At 41.1% G+C, this 15,472-nt stretch overlaps 1 protein-coding gene across 2 annotated transcripts in view; it reads left to right on the top strand.

Annotated features, from left to right (window-relative positions):
* LOC131667392 (protein vein) overlaps positions 1–15,472 on the top strand; it is a 175,700-nt gene that overhangs the window by 73,509 nt on the left and 86,719 nt on the right. For both annotated transcript variants that reach the window (XM_058940773.1, XM_058940772.1), the window contains exon 2: positions 14,784–14,946. In XM_058940773.1, coding sequence (XP_058796756.1) covers positions 14,784–14,946 — 163 coding nt within the window. The remainder of the gene's footprint in view (positions 1–14,783; positions 14,947–15,472) is intronic.

Here is a 15,472-nt window from a genome sequence, read left to right on the forward strand (position 1 = left end):
TCTCTCTCACTCTCTCTCTCTCTCTCTCTCTCTCTCACTCCCAGGAGATTTCAAAATTCATGTTATCGCGGTAATGCGGGATCTCCGAAATGCGAATCCCCACCTGCGAACCGAGTTTATGCGGGACGAGCGTAATTTTGCAGCTGGTGGAATATGGTTTTTTTCAGCCGAGCTTTGCGAAAATTGTATTATCAGATTCGCGTATACGGATATTATGCGAAAGTTGCGAATAATAGAGAGAGAGAGAGATAGAAAGAGAGAGAGAGAGAGAGAGAGAGAGAGAGAGAAGGAGGGAAAGCAGAGAAGAAGGAGGAAGTGCGAGAGGATGTGAATTAGTTATTTTGTTTGCTCGTGCTCGACAACGAGAAAGAGGGGAAGATAACGCGCTTCGTTTGTCTCCAAAACTCAAAGAAAAACAAGCACAAACGCAGCAGCAGCTGCTCTGATAACTAAAGACTGGAAAAGACAAAAAAAGGAGCGTCAAGGAAGGAAAAGAAGAAGAAGAAGAAAGTAAAAAGAGGATGTCAGCTGCGAGCTGCAATCACAATCAGCGTCTCGAGGTGCTGGTGGTGAGCGGGCAAAGTCAAGACTCCGTCTAGATTAAAGGGATCAAAAGAAGTCTGATTAATGAGATAAGATATGGCGCTTGATCGGGCAGAGATTGCTGGTGCGATGGCTAGGCCCGGCGTAAAATAATCGCGGCGAGAGATGCTTTGAGAGCCGCGACAAGTGAAAAAGGAACAGGAACTGCGTGCGCGCGGCTGCTCTGGCCAGAAAGAGAGAGAGAGAGAGAGAGAGAGAGAGAGAGAGAGAGAGAGAGAGAGAGAACGAAGACGAAGACGCCAAAGAAGAAGACGACGTCATCATCGTCGTGCAAAGGAGGAAAAGACTAGAGAGTATATGGAGACAGGAGATGAGTAGGAACGCGCTTTAATGGGATTCTATTTACGGGGCTCGTACCCCGGTTAGGCAAACACTCCTCTCGCTCAGTGTGCCCACACTTGAATTCCAAATTTTCAGCTCTCTCGCTCTGAAAAGTACGAGTATCGAAGAAGTGTGCACATCCAACTGTAATGGATTGCGAATTAATAGTATAGAGGCGAGCTTGCGGAAAAAGGGCTTGATCTATATATATACAGTCGCGCTTCCTCTGCGACATAGTCTTGCTTCTCTCCATTGTACCCTCATAGCTAGCCGAGAAGCTTTGTCGTGTCGTCGTCCCTCCAGTTTGTCGTGTATATTAATTACTGCGTTACTCCGCTCTACGTACTACTGGACTTCATTACAATGGAGATTGGACGTGTAAAAGAAATTGTTAGTTTCAGATATAGACTTATCGACTTGCGGATAAAAAGATAGAGTTCTGTCATTAGATTAATAAAATAGTTGTCGATAAGATATCGACAATTTTTTTATATGAATGGACGAATTCCGGGAGAATTTAGTAAAACCTAAGCGATTGTTAAATTATCAATCATTTTGTAACTGCATGGTTTCTTTTTATAAAAATAAAATTTAACTATCGCAACTCTATACGTACTTTTATTTCAATTATTCAATTAAATTTTCATGTGACCCGAAATTCTTAACGTATATGAAGAAAAAACAATGACGTAACGTAGTTAGTCACAACAACGATATGTATTCAAAGTACTAATTGAAGCTTGACCAAACGAAAGAGAGAGAGAGAGAGAGAGAGATAGATAGAGAGAGAGATAGAGAGAGAGAGTTCTATCGCAATCTAAATCTACAGAGATCGTCGTGTACAGTGGCAAGTTGCTCAGCTATGAAAACGAGATCGTTCGCGCGTAATTAGCCGGTGCAGCGGTGCGAAAAACAGAGAACAAGGCCGTGGAGCGAGAGACGAGACGAGAAAGTAAAAAAAGTAAAAGCAGAAGGCAAGCTTTTGGCTGTTCTAGTGCGGTACTGCCAAGAGAAAGAGAAATACAACCGTACAAATTGCGACATGGCAGTCTGACCGAAGCGAGATCGATCTACTGTACGGCGACATGTGTCCCACGGGCGACGTGCTACGCGCTGCCGCTATGTACTCTCTCACGGTGTTTAATAAAGCCAACACAAAAAACCACCTTCATATCTCGCTGTTGTTGTGGTTGCGTGGATATGTGTGTGTGTGTGTGTGTGCGTGTGTGTATGCAGCAACGAGATCTCAAAAGGCATGCGCCAATATTTTTGTTTTTTTTTTGTTTCCCTCTTCTCCCGGTGGCCATGAGGTTTTTTTTATTTTTTCAACCATTCAAGCTTTGGCAATTTTTTTTTATTTTCTCGATTTGAGAGTTATTGTATTGGAAAGCGCTTGCATTGAATGAAGTTTCCGTATTTCCTTGATGTTTTTTTCTTGTTTCTTTTATTATTGCGTTGTTTTGGGTATACTGCTGTATTCGACCATTATTTATGGCATCTTTTCAAGTTATTTTTTCAGTGATTGAAATTTTTCTCTGTTTATTTTGATACATATGCACAACTGATTCATTTCATTTTGGATTCGCTTAAACAGTGCCTACCAAAATTTGCTTCACAACGAGTACGTGCAAATGATGGCAGCCAGCCGTTTTCTCGAAATTGTGTGGAGCAGATTTTCTTAACTATTTCTGGAAATGTTTTGATATTTTTGCGTAGTCACTGTACGCCATGTTTGTCATTGTAGAAAATCTAATTAAAGTAAGAATTGTATAATTAATATATTCATACTTTGTTGGCATTTCGTCGAACGATTCGCTGAGTTTTCCAGCTGGCCAACTCCGTCCAGTTGAAAATGAAATTGTAAATCTTACGCTTTGATAAATTCGCCTCGCTCATATAATTAATTGCGTCGAGTATCCCCATTGGCAATTTATACTGCATTAGTCCGGAAAACAAAAGACACACGTTTCCAAATAAAACGTCCCGGCAGGGAGAGAGAGAGAGGGAGAGAGAGAGAGAGGGAGAGAGAGAGAGCGCGCGCTATAAAGTTTCTCAAATCAAATGAAATTCCCAACAACGATTCCAAGTGTCGCGTAACAGACACTAAAACAACGGCTTATTACAACAACTGGAACACCCTTAGACTGTTGTCCCGTGAACGTGAAAAGGGACGAGAAAAAGAAGAGGACAAACTGGCGTTTAATTTCGCAACTCTTGTGCGAGCTTGCAACCAGTATACCAGCATCACGCAGTCTCTCCTAATTAAAACGAGCTTTTCCGTGATCGTCAAATCTGGCCGCTTTGTACAGATAATTACCGAGATCGGCCTATCGACTCGTTTGCAACACAATAGTCAAAAAGTGTGCTCGCTAGTTAACGGAATCGTGAATCAGCCCCGGCATTGTTTTGCCAACGGGCACGCGCCAGCTAGTGTAATGACAACAACTTTCATTCAACGCTTCAAGGCTGTTTCTTTTTGATAAAAGTTTATTGTAGCTCCGCGAGAACAAGGCATAAAAGCGGCTTTCTCTGCTTTTACTTCAAAAAAGATTCGTCATCGTATGTATTCAGTTTGTGAAGAGATGTTTACGCTCCGTAACTGCGTTAATTTTTAATGTCTCATCTTGGAAAAAGAGAATATGGTAATAGATTTCGACGAAATCCACTAGTTCGTACCAATTAAAACTGAACAAAGTGAATTGCAGTTGTCTCTAATTTTGCCTTGCGAATACTGCTTTTGACGGTTGAAATATTCTCTGCTTTGGCGTATCAAATAATTAAAATAAACACAACTAAGTGGATTTTAATTATAAAATTCTCTCTCTATCTGGTCGCTTGTTGCTGTTGCCGCCTGTTTTTTAATGAATTGCTTGGATCGTAATTAAAGCCATTCGTATATTCACAGTTTGGCGAGTTGTGTGCGTGAGACGCGTCGTGAGAATAACGCGTTATAATTAAAGCATTGTATTTCTCCCGGTGGGCACTCAGCAAAAATGAATTTGGAATTGTTTGCCCATCTGCGACATTTACTTATACCCGCTCGCGAGGGAGAAATAGGGTGTAATTAGAACAGTTTGTCAAAAAATCACAATGACAACAACGACGTGCGCACGTACATCTCGAACAGCAGCCTGCTTTCGTCAAGGAATTTAATTCCAACGAAAAATTGGTGACCTATGTAAGCCTGGAAAATGGAAAAAGCATAATCCCGAGCAAAAGCAGCTAAGCCCTATCATGTGCGCGGTCTCGCGCACGCACGCGCGCGCGGTTTTGGAACGCACCAAGCAATTTCCGGATCATGGCAGTAGCGCGCGAAAAACGATAAAATTCGACTCTAATCTACTTTCATAGTCTAATAAATATCGTGTTGCTGCTACTGGCGGTAATGGCCGTAAGTCAAACGATCATACGGTCGACGTAACTCCCACTCCATAAATCCTCATAAATAGTTCATCCGCGCACTTATCCCCCCCCTCTCTCTCTCGCTCTATCTCTCTCTGTCTCTCTGAAGCCGAGAAAATAATAATAAAAAAAGATGGAGACCTAGCCAAAAGAGAGACGCTAGAGCTTTACAGCGTGCGCTCTAATAAATCAAAAAGTGGCGCATGTAATCAGCCCGAGTGCTCCGAAAAAACGAGAATCGCGCGCAAAGTCGAGTGGCACTCGTATATCGCAAGCTCGCACTCAGGAGTGGCTGCTGCCACAGCTGCACACTGAAAATCCGAGGTTAAGGTCATGATTCAAGCGGACGCCGCAGTCTGGCCAACCCTTGCCATCTGCATAAATTCAAAAAGCACTGCATTATTTTCGGCCTCCTCGCCCTACTTTTTATAGGTTTTTATTCAGGAGCCCCAGTCCCGTTAAATAATCTTACGCGGTTTTACACTTAAAAAGTGACTGTGAGAGAAGTAAAGAACGAGGATTTCTACAGCAATATATTGAGCATAATGCGAGCTTATGGATTTTCAGAACGCCAAAAACTATATTATTTATCTATTGTTCTTTTGTGTTCGGGCTCGTATTTTACGATTAACTTTAACGAGTAATACGTCGAGAACATGGCATTGGGTACTCTCGAGAAGAGGCTTCGTAATGTCGTGCCGATGTCCTCGCCGAGAATGAATAGATAGCGCAGCATGTGCGAGCTGCTACCTCGAAGAGCAATAATTATTGGCGCGCTATGATATACTTTGGCCGAAGAAGAGTAATCGATAGCTTTTATGCCTGCAAGCCAACCTGAGAGATACGCTGATGCGCATCGTGTCGTCCGGGATTGTATTATGGCACGGCGCGTCACCAACGATAACGCCATGTCATCGTCGTCGAGAAGCGCGAGAGATATGCAAACGTCGATATACGATCGTATTAAGCGCTGATTTTTCTCTGCTTCATTTTCTCTCTTTCTCCCCTTCTCGGTAAGTAAGGGGAGTGTCTGGGACACGTCGTTTAGCAGCAGAGGAAAATTTGATACTTGAGCTTGCGACTTGTCGTTGCACACGACTATACACTCGCTCCTCTCATTCGCTGTATTGCTCAGTAATTACTCATGCTATCCCTCATCGCAGATGCGATGCATTTTTTTCCAAACATTTCAAAATGCAAAGTAGTTCATTATTATTTGTAGGTTAATTACTCTGTGACATTATTATCACGTACGTGTGGCATGGCTTTATACGTATACGTAACCTAGGTTACATGAAAATAATTAGTACCGACAGAGACATGGAGGGAGGCGCGCAACGTGTATGGAGCTCACGGAGTTAATGACTGAAAGCGCGATTGTATGTGTGCGTATGTGAATGTACGGCTGGATATCAGACGCATTGTAAATATTACCTTCATTAGTACCGAAACTATACTTGTCTTATCAAACACCGAGATTTTGTCTATTACGTGTAATTATCGAGTGGTATACATAAGGAACATAGTCTAAAGCTTAATAATAATTATAATTCTTCAGTTTGATGAGTTTAATTAAAGCGTCGTCCAAGTTTTTCATCCATCGCCAATTTCATCGAGGAGAACTGTTCAGGACCAAAAGCTAGCTCGCGTGAGCACATACCTCAGTCAAAATCGCTCTCTCTCGCCGTAGATTATTAAATTCCCGAGACGCCAAGCTCGCGCGCGCGAAAACTCGCCACTGTGTACGTCGCTCACGTATAATCATATAGTACGAGCGCAAATCGAAAGTTTCTGGCAAGGCGCGCATATTTGTCAACGTGGCGCTGAAAAAAAAACCATGCATCGCGAGTTCAGTCACCTCCAGACAACTCGCACATGCATAAAGAGGTCTCGCGGTCGTTTTGACGAATCTTTCGGGATTCGGCCGCGTGCCAAGCGTACACCGCGGAAAATTTCGCATTATTAATACATCCATCATCAACGATGCCAGAGCGCAATATTATAGACCAAGTTTATTTTCGATTGTCTCTTTGCCTGTTGTAACTTGAGAGAGATAATATAACAGCCGACGCTGCCGCGCGGTTTTATTAACCGTAACCCTGCGCGAACGTAATACTAACTGCAATCTCGCATTCCCTCTCTCACTCTCTCTAATTCATTCGGACTCAATTGTCTCGCCTCTCGCGCGAATATTCATTAACGTCCGCGGCTATTTTCGAAAATTGATAATTCACCGGAAAACACAGCTCGCCGTAATCTTTGCTCTCATGTTGCCAATAACTCGCTCTGTTCTATTATTTAATCGCCACTTGCACGTAAGTCAGAGTGTGTAAACATCGTGAGTAGAGCAAGCGCGCACTTTCGCACGGACGTCAATCGCTTAATCGACGCGCCGCGCTAATGTTCTCCCTTGTCGAACGCCTCATCGGCCACTATACCGCGCTAAGTACCTACTTCGACGAGCGTTTTGAAAGCGCACTACATGAGATTTAACGCATATATATATATATATATACTATTTATTTATACCCCTGCCACTAATTGCTCACTTACAAGCCTCGTCGTATAAATGATACTTATACTCTCGTTGTTATATTGGCATTGAGCTAACTCATCTTGAATGCTTGTTTGTAGCTTTAATCGTTCAGCATTAGTACATTTCGTGAAAGTGCATTTGACCATTTATAATTGCTCTATATTTGAATCGCAAAATTTTATTAATTGGTATACTGGATTATCCTATTTCCGAATCATATTAGGTAGATTAAATTGATAAAATACAACGTATGGCGAGAATTCAATTGAGGAGTTATCTCAATGATGGAAAAAGCAACTAATTATTAATAACTTTAATTAATGAAATAATAAGCTTAATGGAAATCTCAAAAGACTAAGAATAACGGACTCTAACCACACTAAATTATAGCTTTTTCAATGAAGAATAAATTAGTTATGATGAAAATAAAAAGAACAAGTCAATTGAAGAACGACTATTTCATGAAGATGAGAGCGTAAAAAAGTGAAGCTACGCATTGGTATGAAGGGTCGTCTTAATTACTATTCTAATAACATGAAAAAAGTTGGAGAAAGAGCATACGACAGAGCGGGTTTGCGTATTAATGAAAAGAGTGCGAGGACATATATCGCTCGGCTGCGGCCGCCAAGTCTGCACGCGTCGGCGTGGATTGCGTAATTTTATTGCATTTTAAGCGGAGTATCTTCCCTTTTTCCTTGCTCAAGCTATTCATATAGCTCGCTCGTCGTATTCCGAGCGTTCAACTTGATCGTGACGCGCGAGAGCGAGGGGTAGAGTCGAATTTACGAGCAGCGCTTGGCACCGGCGCGCCCACAACAGACTGAGAGAGATGGCGAGTAGCGTTGCATTCGCTTTCTCTGGGTGAGCGTTAAAAACCCGAGGATTGCGCCGATTCGTCGAGATTTTATTACACGAATGAGCCGCGGGATGTGATTTTCGCCTGGAGGATGTTTCTCGAGGAATCCCTGCCGATGCGTGCGCGGCGAAAGCCATTTACCTGGCGCGTGGGGCGCGGCTTTTGCCATTTCCTTCGCAGCTTATTTTCGACTATCAAGATGAAGTGCGCGCGGACGCGTTTTCTCTAGCTCTAAGACTTATTTGACAGTGGCTGGCTCTAATTGAAGATGCCATTTCCTGCGCCAAGCGGTGGCGCAGCTTATGCGCAAGATTAATAGTTTCTGCGAGTAGGGGGCGCTTGTCGTATTTTAATGAGTAACCCAATTAGCGCTCGCCAAACTTCCAGCGCTAGACTTTGTAACAATAATGCAATAACCCAAGTCAATAATAATACGCGGTAATTGCCATTGTTTATGCGTTTGGCGAATAGTTTATTGGCTTCGAGGCCGCTAGGACGTACGAAATTCAACCTTAATGATAGTTAGCACAATAGCCCTTGAGACAGATAATACTGCGTCTCGGAAATACTCGGCGAGATAGTGAACCTTAGCTAGCCCCGTTACGCGTCAGCCTAACTGAAATTTGCCTTCAATAAACGACACTCACTTACGTCAAAAGCTGCGCCAAACTTGCGCGCGCTCGGATCTAACGGTAACGCTAATTAAATCATTTGTCTCGCACACCCGCACATCACTACTAGTGGACTCTTCGCTAGGGATGAGAGGATAGTATATAGATTTCCCTTGTGCGACTCTGTTTATTTAGCTTAACGCGCGGTAATGCTTTCCTCATTGCCCGAGAGCATTTCCTCTGCCCTACTGTTTGTTCTCCCTGCTGTTCTCTCTCTCTCTCTCTCTCTCTCTCTCTCTCTCTCTCTCTCTCTCTCTCTCTCTCTCTCACTGTCTCTCTCTCTCACTCTCTCTCTCACTGTCTCTCTCTCTCTCACTCTCTCTCTCACTCTTTCTCTCTCACTCTCTCTCTCACTCTCTCTCACTCTCTCTCTCTCTCTTTCGTGTACGACCATGAGAGAGAAAGCTTTCGCCTGCATATATTTACACTGGAGTCACGTGCACGTGCGCTCGCGCTCAAATCTTTGCGAAGCACCCGAAAGTTCGTATACCATGTAACGTATTTGTTTTGTATTTACAATGTTTCTCCTTCTCGCCGCTGTATCTGTGGGTGCTTCTGCGTGCATGCACATTTTCCTGAACTGTTGCGCAATCCACGCCCACCGAAAGTTAACAAGGTGTGTCGTTAATGTTTCCACTGAAAATGGCCTTGCGGCCGCCAAAAGTTCGTACCGATGCAGTTATAAATAAACTGCAGAGCGTTTGTTCAAAATATCAAATATCACGCAGTCACATATTATACAGTTATTATTGAGCAATTATTGAGTTGCTGTGTTCTGGGTATGAGCTAGTTTGTTATTATCGCAAATTGTGGAGTTACATACTTTCATTTCTTGCTCGACTAATAATTTCTTGTCATAATTAGACTTCCCGAGCATGCTTGTAATTGTTAGTACTTTTTTTTAAATACCAATATTCGATATGCATGTTCATATCAACGTTTGTATATACTGATACAACAATACTTACTACACTCTTGTACAATATTAACAAATTGGATGTATACGGTTATTATTAGGTTGACCTCACTGCCCCCCCCCCCCCCTGCATATTCGTCAAAACCTATTTTAACATCAATTTTTCTGCTGCAAACAATTAGGAAATAAAAGTTATTACATTGTGACCAAGAAGTACTAATTATGAACTTCATAAGGTAACATGTAGATATTTTGCTCAATCAATAAAACGCTTGGTTGTTAATGTTCAAAATGAATGCTTGATCAACACAACCCAAATTACGATTTCTATGCGCTAATTGCTTACAGCAAAAAAATCTAGGCTTTTACAGCCTAGTCATAAGAGTAGAGAAAGATGAAATTGTTGTTAACTAATTTTACTTTTTTTAAGGGTATGAGGAAGGATAAATTTACTCAGTAGACAAGGATCATAAATATTCAGGGACACATATATTTAAAATTTGTCACCCTGGTAAATCTCCTATACTAAAACTCTGATAAATATATGTATACAAGAAGATCAGATAATCATCTTCTTTAAATAATGGGGCACATATATGCATGTTATCTGATATTACCGAAGCTTGATCAGTAGCTAATAATACCATTAATTATATTATAAGTCGAACAGGGCATATAGTAGAAAAATGTTTGAGATGAAAACTTTAAGCGACAGATTGATGGTAACATCAATTTTTTATTTCGCTTATAGGATCAGCGTCACATAATGTTCAAAAGTAAAGGAAAAATAAGTGACTTTCGCAGGAGCCCGGAATTGCCATCTTACGCAAGAGTCTTGTACTGCCGCTGACGGCACTTTGATTACTACGCCTTTAGTTTCGTACGACATACTACTGCGAATCTCGATATTCGTCTAAGGTCCATCTATACGCTGTTGATTAAATTGCTTTAATTAACTTATTTAAAATAGCACAGTCTTATTGCATTTATATTTGATCGAAATGTAAAATACTTCAACTGACAAACATTAATAAGCTCTTTCAAAAACTTCATGTAATAACAGAGTTGCATCACATAGAAATTTATCATCAAGTTGTAAATAAATCATGTGCGCGATATTTCACTGAGCATATATGTACGACAGGAAAAAAATAAAGAGCAAGCGGATGTAAGCTTTCAGCGTTCGCATTCTCATCTCGATCCACAAAGTAATAACGTTAATGCACTTCTGGCAATATAGCTGCTTCCCGAAATATTTTCGACGATCCACTCGCACCCACACACCACAAGCCGTTTGACCCAAATGTTATGCACTCTTCGCTAACGGATTTTTATTTGATCTGTAAAAGACAGGGAGTAAAAAGAATGTTCTCTTCTCGCTACGCTTCATTAGATCTATGAGTCAAAGCCTTTGCATTTTTCTTTCAAGAGACTCTTGATAAATTGCAATCGGGATGCGATGAGTACGCTACCTTGCTTATGTCGAGTCGAAACGCAGGAGGACGACGACAGTTCCGAAGTAGTGCAAACAAAAGTTACCCCGTACACGCGGAATTTAGTGAATGGCTCGACTATACATATAACGCGTACATGCTTTTTGCCCGTATCTCGCAGCTACTCGCTATTGTACTGCAATTCTCCACGAGTTACGTTTGATACGATGCTACTATTTTAACTACTATCTATTTGTCAAAAACTTGCTACGCTCGCATTCATCTCATTTCGTGTATCTCAAAGTTTAGTTTTTGGATCATCAACAAACGTGCGATAAAGTTACAGTTTATCTAGGAGGTCAATTAGTTAAAAAATATTTATCGTAAACGAAGGAAATAAAAAACAATAACGTAACTACAGATAGCGTATATTAAAACAATATTAGCTCGTGCCAATGCCTCGGTAGACATCGCGTGCTGCGTCGATCTAACCAAGCCGATAGGGCAATGCTCTGAAGTTCAGACACGTGGGACACGTAGTAGTGGTGTTCGCTATTTGTTATATTTTATGCGCTCTTTCACCCAAAGAGAGAAAGAAGCACTTTCATTAATCAAACGTAGGCCTTGTACATCGTAGCTCTCTCGCGAGCATTTTTCACTTGTCCCTCTCAGTTAGTGTCTTACATGTATGTGAGTTTGCGCGATTGCTTGCGTAGATAATACCAGACCCTCTATAATTTTTATTGTCAGGTGTATTTTATTTATTGACCGATGGATTTGTGAATATTATACACGCGTGATTTCTCTTTTTGTTTAGGAAATTCGAGTTTTCGATTGTTGATGTTTCAAATTTCCGATGGAAAAATATCGTTGATTGGTATTTCTGAATTATAGACAATCGCTTTATTATATCGAGGTGTATATTGGTTTATTTATTTTGAAGTAGAATAGTCGACGAACATTGAGACGTAAGTATGAAATACAATCAATAGTGCAGTTGTTATAATTTTAATTAAAATATGTAATATCTAAGAAGCTAAAACTACATTTACATTATAAAATCGTGCTTATCAACGAAGAAACATATAGTACGTGTCGTGAGGAAGAAAGAACGGGTCAAACTTGGACGGTTCAAGTTTTTTGCTTCCATAGAAGCAACAGAAGCATTCCGTTTTTGTTATTTTGTTTCTCTGTCTGTCTCTCTCTCTCTCTCTCTCTTTCTCTTTCATTCTCGCGCACGTCCATTTTTCATGTGTTTTCCTTCAGCAATTTCGTACGTAATAACGTTCGATCAGTTTGCCCATGAATTGGTTATGTAAGCAGCTCATAGCGAGTCGTCTATCTTCGCTGTCGAAGGAATTCGGTGCGTGGAATGTCGTGTGCACCACCACGCCATGAGCGAACGTGATTGCACCACAAGCAACGAAGAAAAAAGTAAGCGCCTGTGTATCTCTCTCGGGAATAACCTGCTTTTAAAGGCTTTCTTTCGTATTTGTTTTTCGCTGGCATTGTATTTTTTCAATTTATGTTTTATTCATCTTTGATATTATTCTTTCGAGTATCCGATGAAAACTATTGTTTGAAAAAACATTGCATTCTACGTAAACGTTCCACGTTCGTTCAATTATCGGCAATCAATATATTTTGCCTGTCAAATTGATTGATGAATTTTGAAAATGATCAAAAAGTTATTTTCATGCGATAAAATACGATTGGAAAATTGCAGGTACATAGTAGCTGCAGCCTCGCGCGATGTAATTTCACATGTGATGCCATGATGAAACTTTACAGGAGGGAACGAAACGAGTGAACAAAAGCAGAAAGTTTCTTGCAGTCGTTAAAATATATACCAAAATCCCTTTGATCGAGCAACTGCAAGGCTATGTAGAGAGCTGCGAATACAAGTGTGTGTGTTACATGGCTGCCGCGCACTTGAAATTCCAGAGAACCTCCCCCTTTACCAAGTCACACACGCGAAAATGACCTGTCAAAGGAATAGTCGCATGACCGCGGGCAACAGCAGCACATATACACCCACTTCTCTCCGTTCCGACTCTCGCTGCTGCACCAATTTTTTTTTGTTTTGTTCCTGTTTTTATTTTTCTTATTCCTTTTTTCCTCTTACTAACGCTCGTTTTCCCGTGTCCAACCGTCTGTTGCGCGGGCTGTTTTCGCTCTTATGGAATACTGACTGCACATTCAGACATTGTGGCAAGGCGCGCGTCTCTTTTCAAATTCCTTGCGCCATTTTCCCGTGGGTGAAATTTGCATTTGAATTTGAGGTTGGAGGCCGAGAGAGAGAGAGAGAGAGAGAGAGAGAGAGAGAAAGCTGGCGCTAATCGCTAAATAGGGTTTCGCGAAGTGGCAGCCCGAGGGAGCGCGCGCGCGAAACCGCAAACTCCACGGGGTGATAAGGCGCGTTCTCCAAATCCCCTCTGGCATGCCATCCGTCTCTATCGTTCTCTTTTACTCTCCAGTTTGTGGGTATCCCTTTTTTGCTAGAAATTCGCGCCACTTGACCGTCGCCGGAGAGTGATTTTGAAAAAGATGGAAAGAGATAACTGCCGCGCGTATATATTCGGAGCACACCGGGCCAAAGCGATTTTTTGCGTTTCCCGGTTGTGGATACGATGCTCTTCCACCAGCCAGCACAAGAGTAAAAAAGACGATCGACATGAATATTGATGCATTGAAAGCTTTTCTCAGTACTCTACGAATTTGAGGTTTTTTCGTAGCATCGCTCGGCTACACGTCATAATAGAATTATTCGATTCTTATAGTATAATTCTGCAATCGAAACGAGATGACTATTAATTTGCGTATTTTAACACGCTACTCGTGACTGATGCAGAAGTAGAAAGGAATATTAACGAAAATTTACTTTACGCAAGTTTCGCCTAGAGTGAAATTTACTTTAGGAAGTCCACGTAAACTTTGCTCGTGCTCGTGCACGGGCGCTTCCAACTTTCCATACGCAGATTCGACTTGACTTTTCTTTCAGCATTAAGATGTATATGCATAGCAAATATCATTTATGCTACTTAAACAAATAAATTCTGAAACTTCACAAATTCAGAAACGAATGCAGAAACAAATTCTGTTTGTGAAAACATTTCACTTTCAAACATCATTCTATCGTCGTTTGTCAGCTCAGTCTACTTCTTATACTACTACTAGCTAGGAAAAATAAGGCAAAGTATACACAGGGTCAAATAATTGAATAAGGAAGTGAAATTGTAGCGAGGCAACTTTCGCATAAGAGCAATGTTTTTCTTCGATTTATCTTGGGGAGTAAAGATTCCGAGCTCGCCGGCTGTTTGGGCTAGAAAAACAGAAATTCATCCGTTCCGTCGCTGTTCCGTGAGCTGCTGGTATCGTCGTATCTCGACAGCCCAAAGATCTTAAGATTGCAGTTGAAAGGTAAAACCGAACTTTCATCAATTATTTTTCTCTTTAAATAATTACATTGCTTTGTCCACATTTTAAACGAAAAATCAATTTGGCTGACTATTCTTAAATTAATCTACTTGAAAAACTTATTCTCGTGCAAGACTTTGTTTATTAACGGTATCCAAGCTTAAAATTTTTAAAACCTTAATTTCTGCTGTGGCAGTACAACGAACCAATATTTAATAAAGATTATTAGTTATAAAAAATAAGTTCTTTGTAAATAAAAAGTTCCCCACAAACTGATGGATCAACCCATGTAAAAGGAAATAAATAACTGCACTAATTTCGATTCGAGGTACATTCAACCGAAAAAATTAAACACGACTTCTTTGAACTACCTCGCAAATAAGACTGTCAATCCAAGTCGGCGGTGTATAAAATATCCCTTATCACGCTATTACACAGAGTCGCCTGGCGCAGCCTTTCAATAGAATGTTTTGTATGTCAATGGTTTGGATCAATATTTGAAATAATATTCCAACTGCACGCCATGCAACAAAGAGAAAAAGCAAAAAGTTGAACGTCAGACAACGTCAAAAAGAGATATGTAAAAGTGTATCGTAATGTTTGACGCGTGTATGTGTGTGTGTTGCAGTACGAGAAGTCACGTTATCCGAGCTAAGGGACTCAGTGGCGAGGTACCGGGACAGAGTTAAGCTCGTGTGTCGAACGAGAGGCTCGCCACCTCCAAGAGTGCACTGGCTCAAGGATGGAGTTCCTTTACAACCGAGGAGAGGTCTTCGAATCCAGCACAAACGGTAAGCTACATCTCACTCTCACCTATTTTATATGTCTTCCTGCTGTTGTTACTATTTACCACGCCTCTGCCTATTCTTCTTCTTCTTCTTCTTTCCTGCCCTTTGCTTTCTACTTCGCCGCGCGACGATCACCCCTTTTCAGCAAAGAAGCCGCCGCGCCCTGGCTCTTTGAGATAATGGCACCCGGAATAAGTGCTTGTTTGCGAATGCAAATATCCAGGCTATGCAAGATGCCAACCCACACCCATCTCCAAGTTTTACGCCATCTACACTTCGAGAGGCCAAGCTACTTGTATCTCCCTTTCTGTACTTTCGGGTTTTCCTTTCTCATTTTTGTTTTGTTTTTGCTTTTGAAAATACATACTTTAGCCATCGACTTAAGATTTTTATGGTTTCCCAAGTAAATTTTCATCGAATGTCAAATTATTATCGAAACGTAGATGCAATTAGTAAACTATTATTTATGAAAATACAGCGTATCGAGTAATTTTTAAACAAAAATGAACAGAAATACGTCTATCAATGA

Source organism: Phymastichus coffea, unplaced genomic scaffold (genome assembly GCF_024137745.1).
Source record: "Phymastichus coffea isolate CEN01 unplaced genomic scaffold, Cenicafe_Pcof_1.1 PCOF00065, whole genome shotgun sequence".
NCBI classification, from domain to species: Eukaryota; Metazoa; Arthropoda; class Insecta; order Hymenoptera; family Eulophidae; genus Phymastichus; species Phymastichus coffea.